Raw genomic sequence first — 26875 nt, 5'->3', positions numbered from 1 at the left:
CTTTCTTAAGCCGTTTGCAAAATTTTCAGGATTACCTGGCTAGTGACTGCTTTTTGTAGTATATTATCTTGCATGGTGAGGACTAATTCCTGATTTTTTCAGACACCAAGGTAGGTCAGAAATCCACCTGAAACAGACCATGGCATATTTTTTTTGGCTCTGAATAATTGTGTTGTTTGTTGTTTGCAGACACCCTAGTTTTAAAGTTCTCCTTGGTTTTTGCTACCCCCACAAACCTAAACCACTGAACAGGATGAAAGTGGATGTACTTGCCCTGACACTATGCCTCCTTGGTACAGGTATTGTAATACAAAAACACATCTTCATAAATATGTGTAAAAATGCTTTTTTTCAGATCCCAAATATTTCCTAGAATTGTTCGACACCATAAAAAAGATAATCAAAAAGGACCAAAGTTTATTGCGTTGTAAATATTTAGATTGTTTGTCAAAAAGGGATCGTCCTTTCATATAGCACAATAATAGTCAAACATTAAGCTGATTATCCTTAGGTGAGAGTTGCATTATGATCCCGTGTTAGAGTCATCCAACACTTGTGATTTGTTTGAGTGGTGTGCCTCAGGGGTCATGCATGAGTACCCCACACTTACTGTTTTACAATGCATTATTGTAGCGCATCAAGGAGGTCAGACATTTGACCTGATCAAGACATATAGTTTGCTCACACGGTTCACTCAAACTTTCCTTCAGGTTTGCCGTGACCTTGCAGGCTAGTTCTGAGATACCAAACCTTAGCTCAAAACATTTCCAATGGGATTAGTGAGGCTAAAGGTGTGTGTGTGTGTGTGTGTGTGTGTGTGTCCGTCTATGTGTGTGTTCAACTTTCTTTTTACATTAACAGTCATACTATGCAGAGGACAGTCATCCATGAGGCCTAATCCAACCACGATGGCACCTAGTCCGGCCTCGACTATACCTGCTTCGTCCTCAACTAAACCAATAACACCACATCCAGTCTCAACAACACTTAAGACAGATTCAACGACACCTCATCCAGCAAACACCACACCTAATCTGGGCATGTCAACCAGTGCCGCAGTGTCTTCTACAGCAGGATCCGCCTCACCACCTACCACACCAGACGACACCACGTCTGTAACTGAGGGTCAAGGGGGTGGTGGGTCCGAGGGGCTTTCAGATGGGGCCATCGCAGGCATCACCATCGGTTCTATTGCAGGCGTGGCTGCTATTGGTAAGTCTCATTTTAACTGCATTTTTTTCTACCCTTTCATTAGTTGGGTCAAAAAATAACGCAAATTGAGTCAAAGAGGGACCAACCCATTTTTGGATGGATTAATTTAGATTCATTTTGTTGTTCAGTCCATTTTGACCCAGTTTGGGTTATTTTTGACCAAAGTGTTTCAGAGTGTATTTTTTTTTACATTTTAAAACCAGCTACGTCAAAAATAACCCAAATCAGTTCAAATGACAACTAACTTTTTTAGTGATTCATTTTACTCCCAAAACTGGACTGACCGACCTGATTTTGTGTGATTCATTTTACTCCCAAAACTGGACTGACCCACCTGATTTTGTGTGTGTGTGTAGGTGTGTTAAAGCAACTCTTGAAGGTACTACATTACCCCATCTTATGATCCCAATTTCCATTTTGATCCACAAAAAGTCTTGAAATAGCATTGGTGAAGTAGTGGTTCACTGCTATGCCTTTTTTAGACAATAAGGTGGCTCAATGCCCCAAAATTGTGTGACTGGAGATCTCCGGACCTGGTCTGAAAATGGTCAGACAAATTGGGGGAAAGTGCAAGGAAGAGTCTTTAAACAATGAAGCCGTAATGACTGTCAGAACATGTTGCTGCTTCCAATTTATAACTGACTAAAATGAAAATAATTGTGGAAATGAGAACATTACAACGTCATTTTAAATATTCTCTTTCAGGTGGCGGTGTATTTGGAATACTCAAGTACACGGGGCGAGTGTGAGCCCGCTTCTATGATGGAATCACTGTTTTATTTTCTACAAATTATTTGATAACTTGATAAACTTTTGATAACTTTGATAAATTATTTGATAAGACTTAAACTTCCATTATTTTCTGTTTGAAGGGGGATGTTTCAGAGACTTGCACTTGGGTTGAAATAAAAAGGCATAATTTTATGTGAATGTTTTGTTTTTGTTAATATATATTATCTGAAATTCTGTCTACCTCTTACTTATCAAATATATGATCTAGGAGGCCAAAGTCCAGTGTACATACAGTTAAAACTTCCCTGTATACACAAGGTGCTGCTTCATTTCATGACGTAAGCACGGAATGGTTATTCTTCAGTCAAATACAGTCCGGTATAAGCACGCAAATCGAAACCATATAAAACTCAGTGTTAGCAATATAACTAGGAGGAGGCGTCTCTTTGGACCAGTTGTTGACATGAATGTTATCCTCAGTGTACCAAAGAGAATTAATCATCTTTAACAAATGTGTGCTATTCGAATTTAATGTGTAGAAAAAAACACATCTTTAATTGTTGACAATAAGTATACATCTAGTTTGATGCAACTTGTCCATTGTCCAAAACCTTGGAATTTAAACTCTTCAACAGTAACTAGACGTCTGTTAATGAAAGCAGTCTGAACTTCTATGTGTTGAATTAAATTGAACATTTACAAACATCAGCTTTCATTTGGAAACATATTTGCCCATTTTCTGACATCTCACAGTCCAAACCAATAACTCCACGTAACTAACTCCAACACTGTCAATCTGAAATACAGTTTGGATACAGGAATAGAAATTTGAAAATGATCATTCAAGATCTGATTAATCAATGAATTAAAAAAAAAAAAAGAAAGAAATAGACAGCAGATTAATTGATTAGTAGATAAGTCAACATTAATGAAATGGCCAAGTGGCTTAGTAGATAATTGCTAAATAGCTTGCTAGCTAATGTCTAATTACTGTTAAAATGTAAAAAACTATTTAAACTGAATAAGCATGGTAGATAAATATTACAATAAGTCAATCAAGTCAAAATACCCTATTTTTGGTTAATATCGCAATGATATCGGCCGTTCTTAGCGAGCGGAAAGACCTAAATTGCAATCCCTATGGAAAATGTTAATATTTTTTTCATTTTCATCCCAAAATGCTAAATTGACAATTTGACTTTATGCGTTTTAGCTTCTATTTAAGTCTCTTTAAAAACGAAACATAAACATTTTCCAAATCTTACCAGCTAATTAATAACCAGCTAATTTCTAACTAAGCTTGTCCTTGGAGTTATGACTAAAATTGCATCATTATAAATAACTATCATTGTTTCTGTTTGTGTATTGGTATTGGTGAAAATAAATAGAACAGTGGCTTCAAACATATTTGTTGTAAGAGAAACAGCATTCTTGAAAAATTAAACAATTGCAGCTCTACACTTCCTTCCTTGAGACTATTGCATAAAGTTGGCACAGGCGTTAGCCACCTGTATTGGGATCTAGATAGACTTTATACCACGTCAAGAAGTCTGAATTTTATGGTTGGTAAGGCCATTAGGCTCTATGTCAACACAGGCCTCACCTAAGTAGCTGTATCACCAATATATTTGCTGTTAGCAACTCTGAAGCCCACATGGTGAATATATGGAATAGAAATACATAAAAGGTAATCATTGAAAGAAACAAATTGCATCTGTTTCCTTGATCCAGGCGCTTTTGAACAACACATTTATATCTGCAGCACATTTATATCTGCAGCACAACGGTGCGTTTTCCTGCTGGGACAGAAATCCAGAAATTAGTTCAAGCCCCTTTTCTTTGTCTCAGCGCACTCAAATTAGTTAAAACTTTGAAAAGGAGAATTTATGTGTTCCTGTTACTTTGTTTGAGAAACAAACAAACAAAAAACATAATTTGAATAGGCCCATTTGTTATTAGTACAACCGTTCAATTCATGTGTTTCCATAACAGGATAAAATTATGGGATTGAGTTATAACCCAAGAGTAAACTTCTTCCTCTGCTCGATAAGTAAAAATGCATTTGATTCTTCATGATAGACATACATGATGTGTTTTTATGTTGGGAAAGAATTCAAAGAGCCAGCATAGGAACATTTAAGAAGATGTTCTTGTTCTTGGCAGTTAACAGTAATTTATTCACTATTAAAACACACATACGCGCACACAATTTGACATTTAACACCCGAGCTGTATAAGAATTCAAACAAAAAGCATTGAAGAAAATATGACATCCATTTTCTAAAGCCAGCATGCCGGAGCCTATCCCAGCTCTCTTCAGGCAATAGGTGGGAGACATCCTGCAACCCTGTTGCCAGCCAATCGCACACAGACATACAACCACACACAAAGATCACTCACACTCACAATCACACCTAGGAGTGTCCAATACACCTTTCATGCATGTTTGTGGAATGTGGGAGGGGGAAGCTAGAGTACTCTGAGGAAACCCACGCAGGCATGGGGAGAATATACAAACTCCACACAGGAAGGCTAGGGCCTGCTGGAATTGACCAGGGACCTCTGAAATGTAATGCACACGTGCTAACCATTCCTCCATCGTGCCATGCCGCCTGGAGAGAGTCTTCTCTCTATAGCAAAAACTTTGGCAAATATATTTTACTGTAGACCTGTACAGGTGCAACAAATGCCAATCAAATAAGGGCAATGTCTCAACAGGTGAGGCTGTGACATCATCTCTTACCTCCCGCCCTCCAGGTATGTGCAGTCGGGGGAGGCAGAGTACAAAGATGAGAAAATAAATAAATTAAAAATGGATACTAATAAAATGAAAATAAAAAGTAAAGTATAATAAAATAAAATCGAAAAAAAAACAATAAACAAACACATACATTTATCATTCGTCCTCCAGATCAAAAGGGATTTCCAAAAGCCTAATATATTGCACAAAAGAATCCCATGTATCATGAAATATATTTACAGAGCCATTAAATAGATATCTCAGCTTCTCAAGCTTCAAATTATAGAGGACCTCTCTGACCCAACTGGCATGTGAAGGGGGTTGGGGAGACTTCCAATATATCAGGATTAACCTGCGGCCCAAAAGAGTCGAGAAAGCCAAGGCTCGTACAACTCTGCTTGGCAATTCCGCACCTGGGGAGATACCAAAAATTGCAGATAGGGGATTTGGAGGAATAAGATAGCCATAGGCACAACTCAGCATATCAAATATAGATGTCCAAAATTGCGCCAGTTTGGGGCATAACCAGAACATATGGACATGGTTTGCAGGGGAGAGATTGCATCTGCCACACATATTCTTTACAGATGGATACATTTTTGACAGCCTAGCATTAATATAGTAAACTCTATACACTACCTTGCATTGAAGAGGATGCATGGACAAAGCCAGGTCCCACTGTTGTTCAGTTAGCTTGATTTTGAGACTATCTTCCCACACACCCTTAATAGCTGTCATAGAAGACGAGAATGAAAGCCAGATAGTTTTGTACAGACCAGAGACACGTCCCTTAGCTACGGGGTCCACCGAAAGAAGGGTGTCCAACAAAGTTTCGGGGGGACGATTTGGAAAATGCGGAAAAAGTTTTTTAACAAAGTTTCTGACCTGAAAAAAACAAAAGAGATGATGATTTGGGAGGGCAAATGCGTTGGCAAGTTGTTCAAACGAGCAAAACACATTCTCTGCATACAGTTCATTAACTGATTTTATCCCATTGTCAAACCAAACTTGGTATGCTGGATCAGTTCTTGAAGGTTGAAAACAACAGTTTTTGTAAACAGACTGACTGTCTGAATGGAGGGTCCTGAGAGCCCAATCCACTTCCTGTATTGAGTCCATATCTTCACAGAAATCAACACTATGGGACAATTTGCAAGGCAAGACAGCGGAAGTGGAAGTTGCTAACACAAATGTGAACACAACGAAAATGGTGACAGTCTTTTCTCCAAATCTACCCAGCATGGTAATGAGTCCGGCTCCTCGTTCATCCAAAACAAAAGCTTCTGTATGTTAGCTGCCCAATAATAATACCTAAAAACTGGCAAGGCAAAACTGCCTCTGTCCTTAGGAGACTACAAAACTGATTTTCAAATTCTGGGCCGCTTACCAGCCCATAGGAAATTTGAGATAAGCTCGTCCAACTTTTCAAACAAGGACTTGCTAAGAAAAACGGGAAAGTGCTGAAACAAATAAAGAAACTTGGGAAGAGTTACCATTTTAATTAGATTTATCCTACCCACAAGTGAGAGGGGGAGTGCCGACCAGCGGCCAAAGGCCTCCTCAGTATTACAGATGAGAGGACTGAAATTGCTGCTATATACATTTGAAAGGGAGGAGGAGATCTGGATACACAAGTAATGAAAACCAGTATTCAACCACTTAAAAGGTGACACGGAAGGCGAAATTTCTTTGGCAGAACTATTGATGGGTCGCAGCTCACTCTTCTGATAATTGATCTTATAACCAGACATGATGCCATATTCATTTAAGATGTTAAAAATTGTGGGGAAGGAGGAAACCGGGTCTGAGACAAAAAGAAGAAGGTCATCTGCATACAGGGAGACTTTGGGATGCCTTTAAAGTTTGCCTCCGAACGTAGCCAAAGGGCCAAGGGTTCTGTCAGAGTTATCAATAATGAGAGACTGGAGAAAAGCCAAAACTCGAGTCAAACATGATCTTTTGAAAAAGAGGGAGAGAGCACCAGGGTCTTCCGGTGTTCTGGGGATCTCCTCGATTTATTCCAAATATTACAAAGAAGGCGGTTACAAGTTTCAATATAATACCAAATAAGGAATTGTTTATGTCTTTAGTGTGAGTGTTTGTGTATGTGTATATTTGCGTGTTCGTGTGTGTGTGAGTGAGTGGGTTGAGAGATGTGCAAGCAATGTGTTTTTATATGATAACATATACTGTATACATATATACAATTATTCCATCATTTCCCTCCTGTTTATCAAAAATACATTCCTCATCATTATGCCACCTTAATCCAATATACAGCCATTCACCATTAATGTTTACCATCGTTCAGTAAGGTCATGTTTTTATTGTTGTACTGTCTTATCAATGTACCCAATATTAATTCTGTACTCACCATACAGCTAACGACTACGTCACTAAAGGTGCAATGCCTCTAGCAATTAAAGAAAACAACTATAGGAGTTGTACATAGTTATCAATAACATAGCCATCCATTCATCAGATATAAACCAAGAAAAGGAGTCTCAATCTTTCATGAACAAATTGTGTTGGTGTGAGCTTCTGAGCTCACTAATATCCATAGCAACCATTTAACGCCTAATCAGTAGGCCATAATCTCAACTCTTAACGGTACTTTTAGTACCCCTACCCATGGGGAATAATAATGAAAAGTAACTCAAAATCTATTAAGTACATATGCACTCCAAAGTGAACCATGTGATGCCATGTTGGGTGTGTTCATAGGTCTTTTCTGGTCACAGTGTCCGATTGTCACCGAATTGAATTTAGGTATGATTATGTACTATTTCAATTAATAAAACATATGTATATCAAGTGTTAAACAAGGAATATACAGTAACAACAAAGAATTTATAGACAGAATTTATAAACAACCAATAAATAATGAACAACATGAACGTAAACATCAACAATAACCTAATGAATAAACATGAACAAAAAAAACAAGTTTTTTTTCCTAACAATTCATGCAAACAGAACTCACGTGCTTTCGGTATACTGATATGCCGCATTTAGAGCAAACATTCTATGCTCTCAGTGGTTTGTCACAAAGTTCACATTGCTTTCTCTTTGAAGCTCCAGCTGTGGCCTCTGCAGCCTGCAAGCGTTGTTTTTTTTTTGTTTTTTGTAGCCCTCTGTGCATCAATTCTGGCTCAATAAGTTCCCTCTGATGGAGTTGAAGAATCCTCTTCATGCTCTATGACCAAATCACGAACTTCATCGGCTGAATATTATTCCTTCATTGTTGTAGTCGTACGGCTGTTTTTCAAGTGAGAGTTGTGTTGGCAAATGCTGAGTAAGGTTTCCGAAAACTACTAAAAACACTGCTATCCAATAGGAAGGGGGGGGGGGGGGGGGGGGGGGGGGGGTCGGGGGTCAGGGTCAGATTCAAGCGCTACACCAATAGATTTGAATTAGCAACATAAAACTACATCCCAGCATTCAAAACCAGAGCTACCATTATGAAACTGACGCAACTATAGATTCTGCACACAAAAACGCGCATACTCACACGCACTAATTTCAAATAACTTCACCCAGCAATGCACTCACTCTCACATGCACCTATTCTCACAACCCGGACACTTTTCATGACATTCATTTTGCACGATTGTTCGCTCATCGCGAAGAAACATAACCCATTTGTTAATCTGTGTCGCTACCCAGTGGATTAAGAGGTTTAAAAATGTTCAATTTCCGTTTTTCACTTTCTCCTGTTTATCGACTCACCACTGAATGGATTGAAGGGGAAATCACGGGAAATGCATAACACGAGGTTCACAGTGCATCAAAAATATGTTATAATGGGAGTGTACGTGCCAAAACTTGGATTTTAATCGGGATACTGTGTTTTGTTTGATAGCTCAGATCTGCAACACTTTATAAACGTCAGCATGCTCCATTTTTTTAGTTTTTTATCTATTGCAAACCTGGAGGACCTTGAATCACCCAAATGTTTCCCCCCCAAATTTTTCTCTTAGAAACGTATCCAATTTAACACAAAATGGACACAAAATGCCACAAGGCCTTTTAAAGTATCATAATTTCACTTTCAACTTTAGAACTAAACAGGCAACGGGTCAGTCTGATTCACTCATCAACACGCACGAAAGAAAAAAACAAAGGAAAAAAAAAACAAACATCAAATGTCCCTGAAACATGCTATAATTAAATCATATCAATTTCTTGCAGTATTATAAAAAATGTCTAAACATTGTGTGATTATCTGGTTCATGGTGTTTAAAAAAATGGAAATGATGCATTTCTCTAGTAATTTTCATTTTCTGTGAATAAAAGCAAAGCCAGGTGAATTTGCAATGTAAAATATTTATTTTAATTGTTAGTATACAAATACACTGACACTCAGCACCTTTCATCCCTGTTGCATTGTTGGCTTAGAGTCAACTGTGCTGTATAAAAATAAAGCATCATCTTGAAGGTTTGGTGTGGATGGCTTTTCAAAGCATTGGCAATTTACATTTAATCTCATATATCTACTAAAGTAAACTGAAAGACACCAGTCAAGTTTGACATCTTTTTGTGCATCCAAATGGTGGCGTTATCAGTGTTTAAAGTGCATAAAAAACAAACAAACAAAAAAAAAACAAAATAGAAGACATAGGCCTGGTTCATAGATTGTAGTTAATTCCATGACTTTAGTCAAAGAATGTCACAGTCTGAGCCACAAGGTGACGCTCTCATCCAACAGTGAACTCATGCAGTCTACTTTTTTTGCTGTAACACTGGCTTCTCATGGTGAAACGTCTGGTATTTGGCAAGCTCGTAGAAAAGTATGTAGGCATTGCTGCTTCGCACCTGGCTGGAGGACATATGGCTCACCCTACACACACACACACACACACACACACATACACACACAAACACACATACACACGCACACGCACACGCACACACACACGCACGTACAGGAAAAAAAAAAGGACAAAAAACAGAATACTGTGATTAAAATGTATCAATTTTGCTGCCAAAATGGGATGCATTTTAAATAGAACTGCAGTCAAATTAGCTCAATTCTTTCAGTGCCAAGTATTATCTGAAAAGGCAACCCCTAGTGCACCAGCCAAATTTGAGTAATTTGACGGATTTTTCAGTTGAGAAAATATTGTGTGCTGTGTCTATGTACATATACAGTACACATAGGTGGTCCTATATGAAAGATTAGATTCCCCTCTTTAACCAAATGAAGAAAGTCAAACTCTGCCTTATTCTGTTCTTTCGTAATCACTGTTTGAAAATAGGTAATTTGAGTGAAATTAAGCTATTTTGGACTAGACGAGTAAAATGAGATTTTAGTGAAAATGTTTTTTTTCTGCACAACAGTGACTTTAACAAATGTTTTTCGGTTTACTAGCATTTTAAACATCTCAACGATCCTTCCTTTTGTTGAAAACATGAACAAAAATAATGAAAATGTGTTTTTGATTTCAAAACAACTGAGCATGTACATATATATATATATATATATATATATATATATATATATATATATAAATATATATATATATATATATATATATATATATATATACACACACACACACACACACACACACACACACACACACACACACACACACACACACACACACACAGTGGGCCCCCGTGTTACGAACTTAATCCGTTCAGCGGCTACGCTCGTAACTTGAATTGTTGCTCGTATGAAGGGCAATCCAAACCTATGTTAATTAGTGAATGCGTGCAACGCGTGCAAAAACCTTAGGTAAAAACATCACGACTTTATACACATATTAAAAATGAGTAACATAATCTACTGTACAGTTAAACTAAACATATACTAAGGAAAAATTACATTTACCTTTGGGGCGACGTGACTTGAGCTGGGTGGAGGCGGAGGGGAGCAGAGACCAACCCGCAGAATTTATTGATTTATTTTCTTAAACGGGAACTTTTCTCAAACTGGAACATATCACCGGCGATTTCCTTCTCTTTAATTCATAATAGAAGAAGCCTCTCAATTTTGTTGTCGATCGAGGTCCGTCCCCCGGTAAGGAAAGTCTTGCCCTTAGAAGATTGCCGAGCGGTTACGGCCATACTCACGAGCAAGGTTAACCATGCGTGCGTCTCCTTTGTATTATTTTTTTTTTTTATTATCTCCTGCTTCGTTTCTATTGTCATCATCCTCTTACTTCTTCCTTTACCGCCACTAGCAATTTTAGAAGCCATGTCTAACAGATAAAGTTTGCAAAGTCTTAACAACATTCCTTCCTTCCGTTATTGACTGATTTTCTCTCCTTCCTTCCGTCCTGACCAGCTGTGCCATCAAGCTAGATGAAGGCGTTCGACCAATAGCATATCGGCATCTGACCGTGACTGACCGTGACTGAAACAGTGACTGTGACATTTTAAGCGCAATAGCATATCAACGTTACCGTATCATGTGTGAGCAGATGATTTCGTTGGTGTAGCAAAGCGAGGTCAATTGTACTTACGCATTCACTGGCAACGCGTGGTGGAATCTTAATTAAAACCATCACGAATTTATACACATATTTAAAATTAGTACCATAATCTACTGTACAGTTAAATTAATTAACATGGATATACAAAGGGTAAATAACATTTTCCTCTGGGGCGCCGTGACTTGAGCTGAGTGGCGACGGAGGTGAGCAGGGACCAACCCGCAGAATTTATTTATTTATTTTCTTAAACAAGAACTTTTCTCAAACTAAAACATATCACCGGCGATTTCCTTCTCTTTAATCCATAATAGAAGAAGCCTCTCCATTTTGTTGTCGAGCGAGGTCCGTCCCCCGGCAAGGAAAGTCTTGCCCTTAGAAGATTGCCGAGCGGTTCCGTCCATACTCACGAGCAAGGTTAACAATGCTTCCGCCTCCTTCGTATTTTTTTATTATCTCCTGCTTGGTTTCTATTGTCATCATCCTCTTACTTCTTCCTTTACCGCAACTTGCAATTTTAGAAGCCAGGTCTAACAGATAGAGTTTGCAAAGTCTTCACAGCATTCCTTCCTTCCGTTTTTCACTCATTTTCTCTCCTTCCTTCCATCCCGACCAGCTGTGCCATCAAGCTAGATAAAGGCATTCGGCCAATAGCATATCGGCATTTCTGTGATTGACGTGACGCCGGCCAATAGCATATCCGCATCTCCGTGAGTGAGACCGGGACTGTGACCTTAATCGACCAATAGCATATTGGCATCTTCGTGACTGACTCCGTGACTGACACCGTGACTAAGACAGTGACTGTGACATTGTAAGAGCAATAGCGTTCAACATTGCCGTGATGAGCGTCAATTCCTGAATTATTTGACGCAGCAAAGCGAAAATAAATGTACAGATACAATGGCCGGCATGTCGTATTGTTCGTAAGATGGAAGGGTTGTGCGTAAGTTGGGGACAAAAAACTCGTAAGTCGAAATGTTCGTAAAAGAGGGTGTTCGTAAACCGGGGGCCGACTGTATATACATATATATATATATATATATATATATATATATATATATATATATATATATATATATATATATATATATATATATATATATATATATACAGTGGGCCCCCGGGTTACGAACTTAATCCGTTCAGCGGCTACGCTCGTATCTCGGATTGCTCGTATAGCGGGCAATCCAAACCCATGTTAATTCGTGAATGCGTGCAACGCGCGCAGAGGCCTTAAGTAAGAACATCACGCTGCGTACATATATTAATATTGAGTCACATAATCTACTGTACAGATTCATTAAATAACAAATAAAGGAATAACGACTTTTACCTTTGGAAAGATGTGACTTTAGCTGAGATAAGCAGAAGTCAACACTGTAAACCAGACATGCTATTGGTCTTACAGTGTCACAGTAACTTTTTCAGTCAGGGTTTTCTCTACTTCCTTCCATCCCAACCAGCTGTGCCATCAAGCTAGATAAAGGCGTTCGGCCAATAGCATATCGGCACTTCTGTGATTGACGTGTGATGCCGGCCAATAGCATCTCCGTGAGTGAGACCAGGTGACCTTAATCGACCAATAGCATATTGGCGTCTGACTGATACTGACTGATACTTATTGGCACGTTTTTTTAAACGGTTGGAATGTATTGACATCTAATTGATTAAAACACATTTAAACCTGTGACGATTCTTTGTCCTGCACTCGGCACACTTAATTTCATGTCAGCTGTTTTTCCCGACGTGAATTGAGCTGAGTGGAGGTGGAGGGGAGGGTGTGTGTGTTGTATTAACTAGGCACCATACTTATAGCTTTTTCGAACGTTAGTTCACTGTTGGTTTCAACTCACAGTAATGCAACAAGGGCGCTGTCCCAAAGCATGTTGGGAGGTTGCCGTCTAACATGACATGCAGTTATGTAGAACGACCATTAAACAGCACTGAAATTCCACCCGTAAAAGGATGCAGAGATTAACACTCAATGCCAACACGGCAAAGCAAATAGGCTATTGGTCTTACAGTGTTACAGTAACTCTTTCAGTCAGGGTGCAAATCACGGAGATACTAAAACATCATCCTCTTATTTCTTCCTTTACCGCTGCTAGTAATTTTAGAAGCTATGTCTAACAGATAAAGTTTGCAAAGTCTTCAAAACATTCCGTTTTTCACACATTTTCTCTACTTCCTTCCATCCTGTCCCATCAAGCTAGATAAAGGCGTTCGGCTAATAGCATATCGGCATTTCTGTGATTGACGTGTGACGCCGGCCAATAGCATCTCCGTGAGTGAGACCGGGTGACCTTAATCGACCAATAGCATATTGGCGTCTCCTTGACTGGCTGATAATTATTCGCACTTTTTTTTTTAAACGGTTGGAATGTATTGACAATTAATTTTTAAAAAAACACACATTTAAACCAATGACAATTCTTTGTCCTGCAATCGGCACATTTAATTTCATGTCGGCTGTTTTTCTCTTTAGCTGTACAAACACTACACTTAAATGGTAATTATATTTAGACACCGTGAGTGAGACAGTCAGTGTGACGTTGTAAGACCAATAGCGTTCACGATGTCGCAACTGTTAAATTTGTTGACGCAGTTAAGCGAGAACATTACAACAAATTCAGTGGCTGGATTATTCGGAATGCTCGTAAGGCGAGAGGTTTGTTCGCAAGCGGAGGATTAAAATCTCCTTGATCCACGCTCGTAAGGCGAATTGTTCGTAAATCAGGATGCTCGTAAGCCGGGGGCCGACTGTATATATATATATATATATATATATATATATATATATATATATATATATATATATATATATATATAGTTGTTGTCTTGTCACTGGCAGACAGCCAAAGTATTTTACAAAAATTGACGAAAATTCTTGTCCGTGGCACTGAATGTGTTAATGACTTTTTTAAAAGAATAGAGACACTAAGAGACAATATGAGTAAAGAGAACATCAAAAGCTCCATTCACCATCCTAACATTTCTATAGGACAACATTATATACTACACTGGACACCTATTTAATAAATATATGTGGATAAAGAAATACGTGTGATGCGTTTTCACAAAATCAGACTGATGTTTCCATGAAAGGGATATTGAGCTATTGATATATTCTAATCTTAAAATTAAATATGAAGGTTTTTTTTTGTTTTTTTTAATGATAAAGTGACAGCAATTTGCATGTGGCCTGGCCAAGTTGAAAACCCTAGTTTTAAGAAAAACATGTTTAACAATTTGATGCATTCATCTTTCAACTGTGTGCATTGTCTACAAATTCATCATTTTCAATTATGATTTGAACCTTTTGGCTGCTGGGAAATGGAATTCAAGACCTTAAGAAAGTTGTTTTTGTAGAAATCCCCAAATTGAACATCTGTCAGTTTCTTCGTTTTGTTAGAAAATGACATTCGCTAACAAAAAAAAAAAAACAACAAAAAAGTACCTTTCTTGTGTTTATGAAAAACTAACCTGCAGTCATTGAAGCTGTACCATTCGCCCACAATGGCATTCTTGCAATAGGCCGTGTAATGGCCGCCCAATGTGTTGCCCCAGTGGTTGGACACAGCGTAGAGGTTGTACACAGCGTGGTCTGCAGGGAGTGACAAACAGTTAAAAACGAGAATTTGCTGGATGGTTCTTCAAGTGGCTGTGGAATGTACCGCTGCTTTCAGAGGCAAACTCCCTGAGGTCCAGCTCTTTGAGAGGGAAGTCGACGTATGTGGACAGCTTACTAGCTCGGACGTTGGAATCGGAGAAACGCTTCAGGTCTGGAGGAGGGGGTGTGAGTCAAGGAGGCTATAAAATATGCAGTGATCATCCGAGTGAAACACAGGTTTTGTCTAAATCAAGCTATTGAACTCACTCACTTCAAAGTAGAAGTATTTCTTTATTTATTTCAGAAGGATACGAAGCACAAGTATCTGCGGGAACTTCTGAATGCTGAACCGTTTGGTGCATTTCTGCCGGGTTTTGCACCTGTTGCAAGTCTGTGTGGGAGGAACATAACAAAGCAGTGAGGACAGGAACGTTCTTTAGGAGCACAAAAAAACAGATGTCAAAGTTTTTACCGGCCGTTCGTCTCCGTCCAAGACATCATCCTTGGTGAAGACCCTCAAGCAGTCTTTCAAAGTCACCTCGCTGGAGGTCTTCTGTGGACACAGAGGTGAATAAAAAACAAATAAACAACGGTGTGCTTATTCGTTCATGCCAATTAGAATTTTGGGCGCTTCTGACCGGTGCAATTGGGATGGAAAGGTCCCAGAAGGGTTCGAAGACATTCGAGCGAAAGCCACACACAGTGCAGGTCAGAGAGCTTTTCAGCTGCCCGACAAACAGATCTGCGGCAGACAGCGTTATTCAGTTTTCCAAATGAAATGATTCCCAACACACCATGTGCGCAGATGATGTCAAAGAAAACGCTTACCTACGACTTTGCTGTCCTCACGCTCCAAATACATATGCCACATCTTTTTGGCTTTGACCTCATCACTGGGAAGAGGAAATTGAGATGTTATTTATTTGGTTTCACATGAATCCTCTAAGTCAGCAGTTCTCAAATGGGGATAAGAGTATACCTAGGGGTACATGTAGGCACTTGAGTAGGTATGCTGGACTTTAACCGGGTTTCTGCAGGTATCGGTAAAACCAATTTAATGGTTTTGAGTGTGAGGACAAGAACAGTATTCAGTGATCCCTCATTACTTCGCGTCTTCCCTATCGCACCCTCAGTGCATCGCGTTTTTGTTTTTTGTTTTTTTACCCCCATGGAAAAAAAAAGTATATTGAAGAGAGACACATTTTGAAGGTTCCCTGCATGGCAGTTAACTATAAATATAGATGCACATAAGTGGTATCCAGGTCCGCATACGCGACAGAAATCCCTGATGCGTAACGTGACATGCTTCACTGCACGCATTTGTGTACATACCTTTTTTTTTTATCCAAGATGAAACAGGATGACTAATGCTGACCGCTTCAGTATTTACTACTACTGTAATGTATTTTAATAATGAATATTTTTTCAGAAGGTTTTATTTTGTGAGGGCTATCTTCATGTTTTCCTATGAAAAACTCGCTTTCCAGCACTCTTGCTGGCGGAACAGATTATGAGGTACGGCATGGAGGAAGACTGTTTTTAATGAAAGATAAAGTGGATACCAAATACTATGTCATGGTAGTCATGGGAGTAATCCACGAAAAATATTATGTGCACCCCCTACTATAATGCACTTGCCACAGGCACTCCTGAGACGTCAAACTACTACAGTACACATATTTACTTAAATCTTAAATGATTGAACCTTATACAGTAAGTGGACTGCTATCCCTTCCCGATCACATCCCTTGGCTGTAGTCTCACAAAGAGCTGCGGTTATATTAGTGTTATACAGTGATCCCTCGTTTTTCGCGGTTAATGGGGACTGGAATCCCCCCGCAATAAGTAAAACCTGCCAAGTAGCGACCCCACTTTTGAAATTTAAAAAATTAAGTTTTTTTTTTGTTTTAAATGTGAAAACTCTTCATGGTATACATATTATTAAAGACAAATATTACTGCAGTACACATATTTACTTCAATCTTAAATGAGTAAACCTTCTACAATGTACAGTAAGTGAGCAGTTAGCCCTTTTTTTTTTAAGTCTCACGCAACCGCGGTCATATTACCAGCGGCCCGGACATTGAATTTAAGTCAAATCTGCATATGATCAAACACGATAACAATGCAGGGATTCCACTTAAAATACCTTTTTATTTTACGTCTGCTCCATCATTTTTCTGCCTCGACAATGTGTATGTGTGCATGTGCCTACTGCCTCGACAATGTGTGTGCCTTTGCTGTGGGTGTGTTTACTGACTAACACGGCACGTCCCTGTGTGTGTAAAAGCGGGAGTTGGGGCGGATGTAGATTACAACTCCACAGGGACGTGCTGTGTAACTCATTAAATTCACCCCGGCACACGTTGTTCGTCAATAGGAATAGGAGTAAAGACGACGTTCACCAGACCGCTGGAAAACTCTTACCTAGATTTCTTTAATAATAAAATGGTATTTCAAGTGTAAACTCTCCAGTGTTATCATATTTGATCATGTACAGATTAGACTTTAATTCAACGTCTAGGCCCCTACTAATATGACCGCAGCTGCGCCAGACTTCAAAGGAAAGGGGGAACTGTTCACTTGCTGTACAGTGTACAAAGTTTAATCATTTAAGACTTAAATAAATGTGTACTGCAGTAGTTCCACGCCCGAGGAGGGCCCGTGGCAAGTGCATTTATAGTTACCTCGTCTGTCTGGCATGCAAGAAACCATCACCGCTATACAGTATAAAATCAGTGAAAGACTGAGGGTGCGAAAATCAAAGCGCGAAGTAACAAGGGGTCACTGTATTAGCTCCTGGCACGACCATCACCCATTGAGGGCAGAAGTTGGAGGAGCAGCGCTGAACCAGAGCGTTGTAAATTTCTTACCTTGATTTCTATTGTTCCATGGGGGGGGGGGGGCGGCACCTACTGCGGGGGTTCCGGTCACCATTAACCGTGAAAAATCGAGGGATTACTGTATCTTTTTTTGTTTTCAAATTAAAAGTAAAAAACTAAACAACTTTACACAACTGTACATTGTCATTCGTGATGAAATTTTCTGCTGAAACAAGCTAAAAATTGAGATAGCACTAGAAATATTGTTCCAATGTTTGATAAATCAGATAAGTGTAGTTGTTTTTGAAAAGGTTGACATGGCACTCTAAGCCATGGCAAAATTCTCTTCTGGCTTTATGATCATTAAGTGACTTATTGAGAGCAGAGGTGATCTACGTTCATGACGCTCAGACTTACGAGAGGTGGTCAAAGTCCTCAGCGGACGCCCTGGGGCAGGCCGTCGCTCGATTCAACTCGTTGTGGACGGCGTCCAGCAAGAAACGCAGAAACTCCTGACCATCCTGTTGTCTACAGAATACGGTCGAAACCCGAGTGATCAGCCAGTTGACTCTCGCTTTCAATGGGGAAATAAATGGTGGCCAGGAGGGGACTTACTTGCAACCGGCAAATTTGGGAGCGCAAATCTGAACTTGTCTCCGGAAATCCGAGGGAATTAATGTCTCATTGTTGACTGATGTCCACAAGCTCTGAGTTAGCTTGGCAAACTCTAAGAAAAAAGGGAATCAATGATTGATGAAAGACATATCTGACTTCAATCACACAAAAAAAATTAAATAGTTTTTACAAAGCCCATCTAATCTCCTATAAGTCAAAGCTACAAGAAACAAAAACTAGATATGACCTACTGTACTTGTGCGTCATAAAAATGACTCAACGTCCTTATGCAACAGACACAATATATGCTTGCTTGACATAATAGCATTTTGCATCTAGATAAGTATGGCAGGCAATCTTATCTTCTTCGATGGGCAGGAAACAAGAGCCTACTTAGCTAACTTTCAATGATAATGTTGGGTTGTTTTCTAATGATAGGCAAGGGTGAATGACATTTGGCCTAGCTGTGATCACTTTGGTATGCCAGATCTGTATTACATTGATCTTGAAAAAGTCACTGAAATTATGCAATGTTTTCTAATGATCGTAGTGGTGAAAGGAGTCCTCCAGCGATTTGACTACCTCGGTTCTAACAATGCTGGAGACCTTTTTTTTTTCTGCCTTGGGTACTCGTTTATTTATTTTACACTGTCAGGAAGGAGTCAAGCCGACCACACTAGAAAGTGTTCATGATAGTAGCATGCTGCCAATGAAAAAATAACAAATGGACATCAATGCCAAGGTAAACTTTTTTTTTTCAAGTAAGTCACGACTATTTGTCAAGGCGTAACTTGACTCATCAACAATGTCAACAACATTACTTTGTCCTGAAAATGATAAGTTTAAATATATTAAGTGAAAATGTGTATTACTGTTTTCATAATTGGATAGGTTCTTCTTTAAAATTATGTAATTGCTTATTCTGTAGCTTATTCATAGTGCAAAGGTCGCGGGTTTGCTTCCGGCTCTGGCTCTCCCTTATGGAGTTTGCATGTTGTCTCCATACCTGCATGTGTTTTCTGCATGTATTCCGGTTTCCTCCCACATTATAAAAACATGGACCTAGATTGGACCTTGATATAATACTTGCGAATCTTCCAAAGACCCACGAAAAAAAATTACCTTCGACAAGAGCCGAATTGGTCGTGCTCTTGTTGTTCAAATCTCTTTGATGGACCTCTTTCAGGCAGTAGTCCCTCAACTCAGGAGTGTTACTCAAACACTGAAGGATGGAGTTCATGAAACACTACAAAGCACACACACGCACAGCAAAACAAACATGAGATAGATGAGACTGTTGTGGAGTATTGGGGGTGAGGTGCATGCTGGGACATTTACCGTATTTCCAAGGTTTTTCAGTCCCACTAGGCCTTGTGGAGTCTGTTTCTGCTCACATAACAAAAGAGGATGTCATGATCATTTGTCAGGGATTGGGTTGAAAAAATAAAATCTGATTTCCATTTTAAAATTTTGACAAACATTTTATTTTGGATTGTGGCCATTTTGCCTCTTGACTGAAAATGAAATCACATTTGCTCAGACCTCAGTCAACGGCTCACATGAACTAACTCAGAAAAAATGAGCCATGATTGGTTGTTACCTGAGGCACTGTGATGTCATTTTCAGTTAACATCAAGAGTAAAAATGGCCGCCCCTTGGAATGGATACAAACAGGTAGATTTTGCTTTAAAATTCATCTTCCACAAAGGCAATTATTAATCACAATACCCTATTAAGACTAGTTGTGGAAGATAGAACATATTAAGGTAAAGAACATTCATGGGTTGATATACCTTGAAAAGTTTTTAGACCGATATTTATTTTTTTGACCTGAGATACCAATTATTAGTGGTCAAGGTCACTGATAACCGATTTTTTTTTTTTTTTTTTAATAAATTTTTAGGCAAAAAACATCTTTGTTGTAAAATTCCAACAAAAGGTTCAGGGAACTTCTAGGGTCATCGACATGATGATTGAAAATTTAGACAGGTAAATAAGTCACTATAGTAAATAAAGCTCTCCAAAATGTCAAAATAATAAAAATAAAATTTCACTGATGTTTTGCAGACTGTTCCCAGAATTAGCATGAGCTCTTATAAATTCAACTAAAGTTTTAAATAGTTTTCTGATGTTAAAGTGATCTATTTTTAGCACAACAAGTTTTTAATAATCATTCTGGCTGGTAATCGGTCTAATCCCTAACTTTGATGTGAGGGAAATTGGATGAGTTGAGCTTCATTTGGACAAAAACTGTCTTTTTCCTCCATCTTAAGGATATTTTAAACCCTTTTTGGGGCGGCTTCAGTTACACATTTTTGGTTTTTGGGAGTTTATTTAGGATTGCCACTATTAAGATCCACAAATGAAATAATTTCTTAGTTGTGAACTTGGCCAAGTTCAATGGTCCAGCGTGACAGCAGGCCTGAGGGAAATGTAGTTGGGTCATGCTGTCTGCAGCCGAGTTCCGCAGGCTTGGATCTGCGCACACGCTGAACCTTTGCCAAGATGACAGTGACATATCCAAAACCACGGGACGTGGGCTCAACCAAGAACATGGACGTGGCATCAGGTTGCATCGGGTTCCAAGTTTGCCATCTTCGTTGACCGAGAAACAGAAACTGTTTTTCTGTTTGTCTTGTTGTTAAGTGCAGGGTTTTTTTTTTTTTTTTTCCCAAAGCGCTTTGATAAGATTAGCTTGCGCTTTGAATTGTTGTTTTCCAATGAGCTAGTCATGATAAAAGGAAGCTTTGTTCCAATTGTTCCCCACCAGATGGTCAATGGCTTGGACCGCTCAGCAGGTGACCATTTCGACACCCTCCTGCCACCCGAAAAAAGGAAAACCGAGGAAGTGATACACTCTGAACATTTTGTACTTGTGGGCAAACACAGCACAGGGTTGTGAGGGGAGTGCCACAAAGCAACTAGTATGTAAGGCCGCTCAAGGCCATGTCAACATGGGACTGTAAAAACAAACTGTGGAGCTTGACTTACAAACGAGCATTTAGTGTTGGTAACATGAATGTGCATGCATAATAGCAAAAGTTAATGAGCTAGACCAGCTATAACAACAATCAAGTAGAAGGCTAATGAGGCCAAACTGTCTTGACAAAATAAAAAATGATCAGTATAGCTTCTGGATGTTTAGGGTCCTAGCAAGTTAGTGCATGCTTATTTTATGAAGCTATTTAGACAATTTAAAATTAATCAATATCTTGAATAATCAGGGAATATATGTTAGCATCGGCTAGGGGTGTCAATATCATTTTAGCTCAAGGGCCTCATGTAGGAAATTCTATCCTCAAGTGGCCGGACAGGTTAAACCATGCTTCACAGTATACTGTATCTTAAAATCAATGTCAATTATTTGTGTAGATTTTTGCTCTACGTGCCAACCTGGTCCAAATTCCTTACGAATAGCGGTGGTCAACAGTAAAAATAACGTTGAAAAGTAAATTTAAAAAGAAAATGAAGTAAAATAACTATCTTATGGATACCACTTTATGGATCAAGTTTAATATTAGGTTGCACGGAATTAATGAAAATTTTATAAATAACAATAAAACATTATGCAGAGAAAGGAAAATGCTCCAATCAAAATCTGTGGTGATATAACTTCTTTGAAAGGAGTGCTATGAGCTGCAAAGAATTGAACAGAATAATCTGGTGCAGTAGTGTCTTGTGTGTGTAATGTGTAGCGTTTCACTGTGTAGTATAGTACTCTACATGTGAAAATAAAATCTCTTTGAATCTAATTTTGGACACTGTCTAGCACCCGAGTAATGATATACAGTACTTGACAGAGGACGTCCAAAAACTCACGAAGAAAAAGTCCTGATGTCATATAAAATAAATAATGTATATTTTAAAAAGAAATAGAAGACAGGTTGTTACATTATGGAGCAAGGCTGGATGGCTGATTATGGCTGAGACTGTGACCTCCGCAGCCTTGGCCATCACCAGACATTAATTTCTCTGAGAAGCTCTTCAGGGCGATTTTACCTGCGCTGAGCAACGCGAATGTACACTTTCTGTACAAGCATACAAGCTTTCGGCACAAGCATTCACTTTATATAAATTGCAGAGCTGATCTTGGCATTGCTCTCAAAAGTACGATTTTTTTGTGTACTATAACATACATTGTTGTCAGGTAAGATAGCGCTCAATTATCGATGACATTTTGATAGTCTAACATCTCACAGAGATGACAAAATTTGTCACATAATTAAGTTATGTAATATTGATGATTAAGCCTATAGTTAGCCTGTATAATAAAATTAAAGATGTACTGGAAGATATTTTTTGCATGTGATTGAACTTTATTGTGGGTTTTTATTTTATTTCTCAATTAGATTTAACTAAATCTTACACACCGTCCTTTTAAATAACAATAACGTTGTTCCGTATTCAAAATGCATAGGGAGATAATTACTTAGCTCCCGAAGACGTTACAGACTTACAGAGCAAATTCTTTGGATAACAGTGCTTAAAAACATGTTTTCATTTGTGTTCAAACGTGAGAAGCGCTCACCTTTGCCTGATTGATGATTAGTCCCATGAACGTGGACACCAGCTTGGTGCGGGACAAGGATGGGGCCAACCGCCGCATGTTGGACTTGGTCGCAGTGAGAGCGGCGGCCGAGTCCTCGGTAGCCGTCAACGTGTACGAGTATCGCGGGGACGGCATGTTGAACGGCGCTGCAAAGCTCTCCAAAATAAATGAATAAAAAGCGAAATTCCTGGGATTTTTTTAAGGTGCGCAAACGACGACGAGCAGTCCAGTTTAGCGAAAAGGGAGCTGTGTAAGGGTCATCGTCCAGAGAACCCAGCAGGCAGCTTCAAAGGAGACTCCTTTCATCCGCCTTGAAAGAGTAACGGTTGGTTAACCAACGAACGCCAGCCTCTTTCTCCTCCAGACTCACAGTGCGGTGCCACCCTCAGGGATCATACAAACATGAGAAATCCAGTACTGTAATAAGATTTCTTTAGCTCTCTCTAGAAAAATAATATAATTTATTGTTGTTTTTTTTTTAAACGGGATCGTAGGTAACTTGAGAAATCCAATTTTATTTCTTTCGATCTTTCTAGAAAAATATGCTTTTGTCGCCGTTTTTAAAACCAGTAAATTACTATTATTATTATTTTTTATTATTGTAAACGCTGGATTGTAGGCAAGTGTCCCAGGGCGATGACGTCAGAGGGGGCGACGCGAGAGAGGGAGACTTGAAGTTAGTTGGCCCTTTTGGCTCTGTGATTAACATTGAGGTTTCTGTTCATTTCAGTTTTTTTTAACCCTTTCATGCATGACCCATGATATCCTGAGTTAAAAAAATGTTGCTATGTGTTTTTATGTGTTTTTAGACGTAAAAATAAGAACTGATTTGGTTCTGTTTTGATACACCAAATTTTCAAGGAGTTATGAAAATGTCCACATAGGTGGACAGCATGCATTTGTGGAGTTTAACTAAAATTAAAAAAAACTAAACAAAAAAAACAAAGATCAAGTGATATAACTTTCAATGTTTATTGAATTATGCAAAAACTATAACAACTTTTCAAAAATATTTTGCTTCCTTCAATACACCATTCTGGGGTTTTCATTTTCACAGAAAAATGAACTACAGTAACTTTGCAACCTTCAGTACTTCAATTTACAAAACTAAACAAACTGCAGTGCTTCAACTGACAACTTCACAAGGTTAGGGCTAGGCCACAGGTGAGGTGCTACAACCCTGCAACAACGCTGCGTGCTTATATACTTCCAGTACTAGATCAGTTCACCATCTTCTGTGAAAATTTGTCATGAACCCAGGGCACACAGCCACACTGCAACACAAGCAGCTGTACTATGTTTTTAGTGTGCATGCAGGGTCTTGGTATCTTTGGGCATTGTTTATGTTGTTCAGCTGGGACCAGTGGTTTCCAGGACCAAGCCTGACCTTCCGGGTTACCTTGGATGCAGGTTTGCGCTTCAGCTGGGGAAGTGTCACTTGGTCTCCCCCTTTTGCAGACAGTGCCTGAATTTATCAATAAACGGGCCACAGATGCCTTGAAAGGCAGAAGACCATCCTCCTCCAATCTAGAGAATCTGAGGAGATGCCAGGCATTCACAATGGTTACATCAAGGAAGTGGAAGAACATTCTGATGTGCCAGTGTTTGTTCTTGCGTCTATGTGCATATATTGCCAACATTTGGCCCATCAGGTCAACCCCTCCCACATAATCGTGACATCTTCACCATTGGTGACAACAGAGATAGCTCCTCTTCTTTCCTCTTCATTCTTCTTTGAGTTCTGTTACACTCCTGAGTTTCGTTTGTGCCCCTGAAGCCTGTTGACCCGGCATGTGCCAGTGCCATAGATACCTTGTTCCTTCAAGTAATCACTTTATTGGGGTTTGTATTGCTTGATACACAATTTGCCTTTGAAGACAAAGATGTGGCAAGACGAAGAAACCTCACGTTGCTGTGCTTGTGTACATCTTTTCGCATGCCGTCACAAAACTGTACAACATTGTGCAAACCATAAAAACCAAAGCCACCTGGTTCAAAGCATCAAAGGTTCATTCCAACATGTCTACTGGGTGAGAGTAATGGTCCTTGTGCCTGCCACTGCTCCCCCCGGAACACCCAGAAAGGCCGAACAAAAACCCCACAGGGTATTCGCCTGTCTGAAACCCTGAGTACACAGTCCGGTCCTGGGCGGTGTATGTGACACCAGGGGTCCAGGTGTGACAGGAGTAAGGGTAAGACTCTCAGCATGAAAAACACGAGTTGGCGTTGCCAAATGGATGTTCTGACCTGAATGCTGGCAGGCACGATGGGTTTCTGAGGGACCAGCCTGTGCCTGGGCAAGAACCTGCTGCGGCACCACCACCAGCTGACCCGCTCCGATGTATACCAGGACCATACCTACAGGCATGGTGAATCCGAGGGGCAGCTGGATGAAGCTGGCTTGAGGCCTACTGCTGAGGCCGGACAGACATCAGTGTTGGATGAGGCCGCCCGGCTGGACGATCCCGGTAAACGTCCTGGGACTCTGGAACTGGATTGCACCAGCCGTTCTCACCAGTACCTGTACCAGCCTGTTGATGGCTTGCTTGAGCCCGAGGGCACTGAGGGACTGGGCGACAGGACCCTTAGCAGGGTGCTGGCAGGAACCAGGTCAGAAGCAGGCTGACCTGGTCCCAGCCTGTGTCATTACCTGATGTATGTGGCTGGTCGAGGGACGCACTAGCCTGTGTCATGTGAATTGTGCCTGTTACTCATAATGAATAATGCACAAAACCTGTATATTGCTATATACAATGCATTTTATAATCCAATAGCATAAAATGTTGATTTATACAAAAGAAAAACTACTACAGATAAAGCATTGTCAAGAGTGATATACTGTTCAGCAATTGCATGTAATTGCATGCAGTCCACTTCGGTGGACATCTGAAAAATTGCATTTTCCTCCCAATCTAAAATCAATACTTGGAAATTTTCACAACTATGGTGATTATTAGGTGTTACTTGAAGTAAAAATATTTTTTTTACCTGCAGGAGTCTCCTATTATAGAAGGATTGAGCAGAAATCCCTGAGGTGCCAGGCATGTTTTCATTCCTGACAGCCATCTTGAATGTTGACACTATTATTCTGCAGTTACAATGGTTGACCACACAAAGCAGTGTTGGGTGGATTCACAGGCGTCCACTTTAGAGGCTTATAAGCAACACTGCCCTCAAAACCAATTCTTATTTTTGAAAATGACGTTTTAATAGCTGTCCACTGTAGTAACCGTCATGCATGAAAGGGTTAATTCTATGTTCCTGTGTCCCCCCTTGCATGTGTGCTCATTAGTAGTACAGTACTGCATTGTGTCCACCTTCCTCTGTGTGTCAACCAATAAGCTTCCCACCTTTTGTTCCTGTCCAGCTGTTTCGTGTCATCTTTTAGTCTGAGTGTGCTTTAGTTCCCAGTTTCTTTCAGTTGGTTGTTGGGTCATTGTTTTTGCACTTTGTCCAAGTCCACGCCTGACTGCCTGGCATTGCTAAGTCGTTTCATCTGTTTGTTTCAGTTCTGTGTTTCCCCTTCTAGCCTGTCCCTATCTGCTGTGTTTGCAATTTATGTCTTTTTGGTTGTTACTTTTCGTTTCTGTTTGCTACCCTGATTTTTGGTACTCCTTTTCTATTAAATTTCATTTTTTGAGTTCATTTCCCTTCCAGCTTCCGTGCATTTGGGTCTGCTCTCCATCATGCCTGACAGGAAATATTAGGACACCTCACTCATGACATGCTACACTAATAAACTGAATACAACAAAAAGCGTGCGCTGTACAGTAATTCAAAATTGAACAAATTAAAAGTTTTACATGGACGATAGCCACACTGAAAATATATATTGACATCAAATTTTCTCCATATGTCTGTGTGTGTATAACATTAATTGGAATGCAAAATAAGTGTGTTTGGTGCTAGTGCTGCTGCTAGTGTTGCTGCTGCTACTGATGCTGCAGCTGCAAGTGCTGATGATGCTATTGCAGCTGCAGCAGCAGCTGCTGACACTGCTGCTACTGTTGTTGTTCCTGCTAGTGCCGCTGCTAATGCCCCCGCTAGTGCTGATGCTGCTACTACTGTTGCTGTTGTTAGTGCTGCTGCAGCTACTGCTGTAGATCGTGCTGCTACTGCAGCCTCTGCAGCTATTGCTGCAGCTGCAACTGCTAG

At 39.7% G+C, this 26875-nt stretch overlaps 1 protein-coding gene across 2 annotated transcripts; it reads right to left on the bottom strand.

Moving 5' to 3' along the window:
- Positions 1-8990: 8990 nt before the first annotated feature.
- On the bottom strand, positions 8991-23152 carry LOC148409113 (ubiquitin carboxyl-terminal hydrolase 2-like). 2 transcript variants are annotated; one of them, XM_088441748.1, is made up of 12 exons: positions 22700-23152; positions 19510-19557; positions 19294-19417; positions 18172-18283; positions 17974-18084; positions 15563-15627; positions 15373-15476; positions 15207-15284; positions 15047-15125; positions 14799-14906; positions 14608-14728; positions 8991-9524 (listed from the first exon to the last, which is right to left on the bottom strand). In XM_088441748.1, the coding sequence occupies exons 1-12, from the start codon at positions 22853-22855 to the stop codon at positions 9407-9409; spliced, it is 1224 nt and encodes a 407-aa protein (XP_088297874.1). In that variant the 5' UTR covers positions 22856-23152; the 3' UTR covers positions 8991-9406. The 2 variants fall into 2 exon arrangements, with proteins under 2 accessions (XP_088297874.1, XP_088297873.1); XM_088441747.1 differs by having other exon boundaries at positions 15207-15287; positions 22700-23148.
- Between the last annotated feature and the right edge of the window lie 3723 nt (positions 23153-26875).

The sequence above is a fragment of the Hippichthys cyanospilos genome, chromosome 18, assembly GCF_059441005.1.
Source record: "Hippichthys cyanospilos isolate Australia breed blue-spotted pipefish chromosome 18, RoL_Hcya_1.0, whole genome shotgun sequence".
Classification (NCBI taxonomy): domain Eukaryota; kingdom Metazoa; phylum Chordata; class Actinopteri; order Syngnathiformes; family Syngnathidae; genus Hippichthys; species Hippichthys cyanospilos.
The sequence above is the reverse complement of the archived record's forward strand: the minus strand, read 5'-3'. Positions and strand labels throughout refer to the sequence as shown.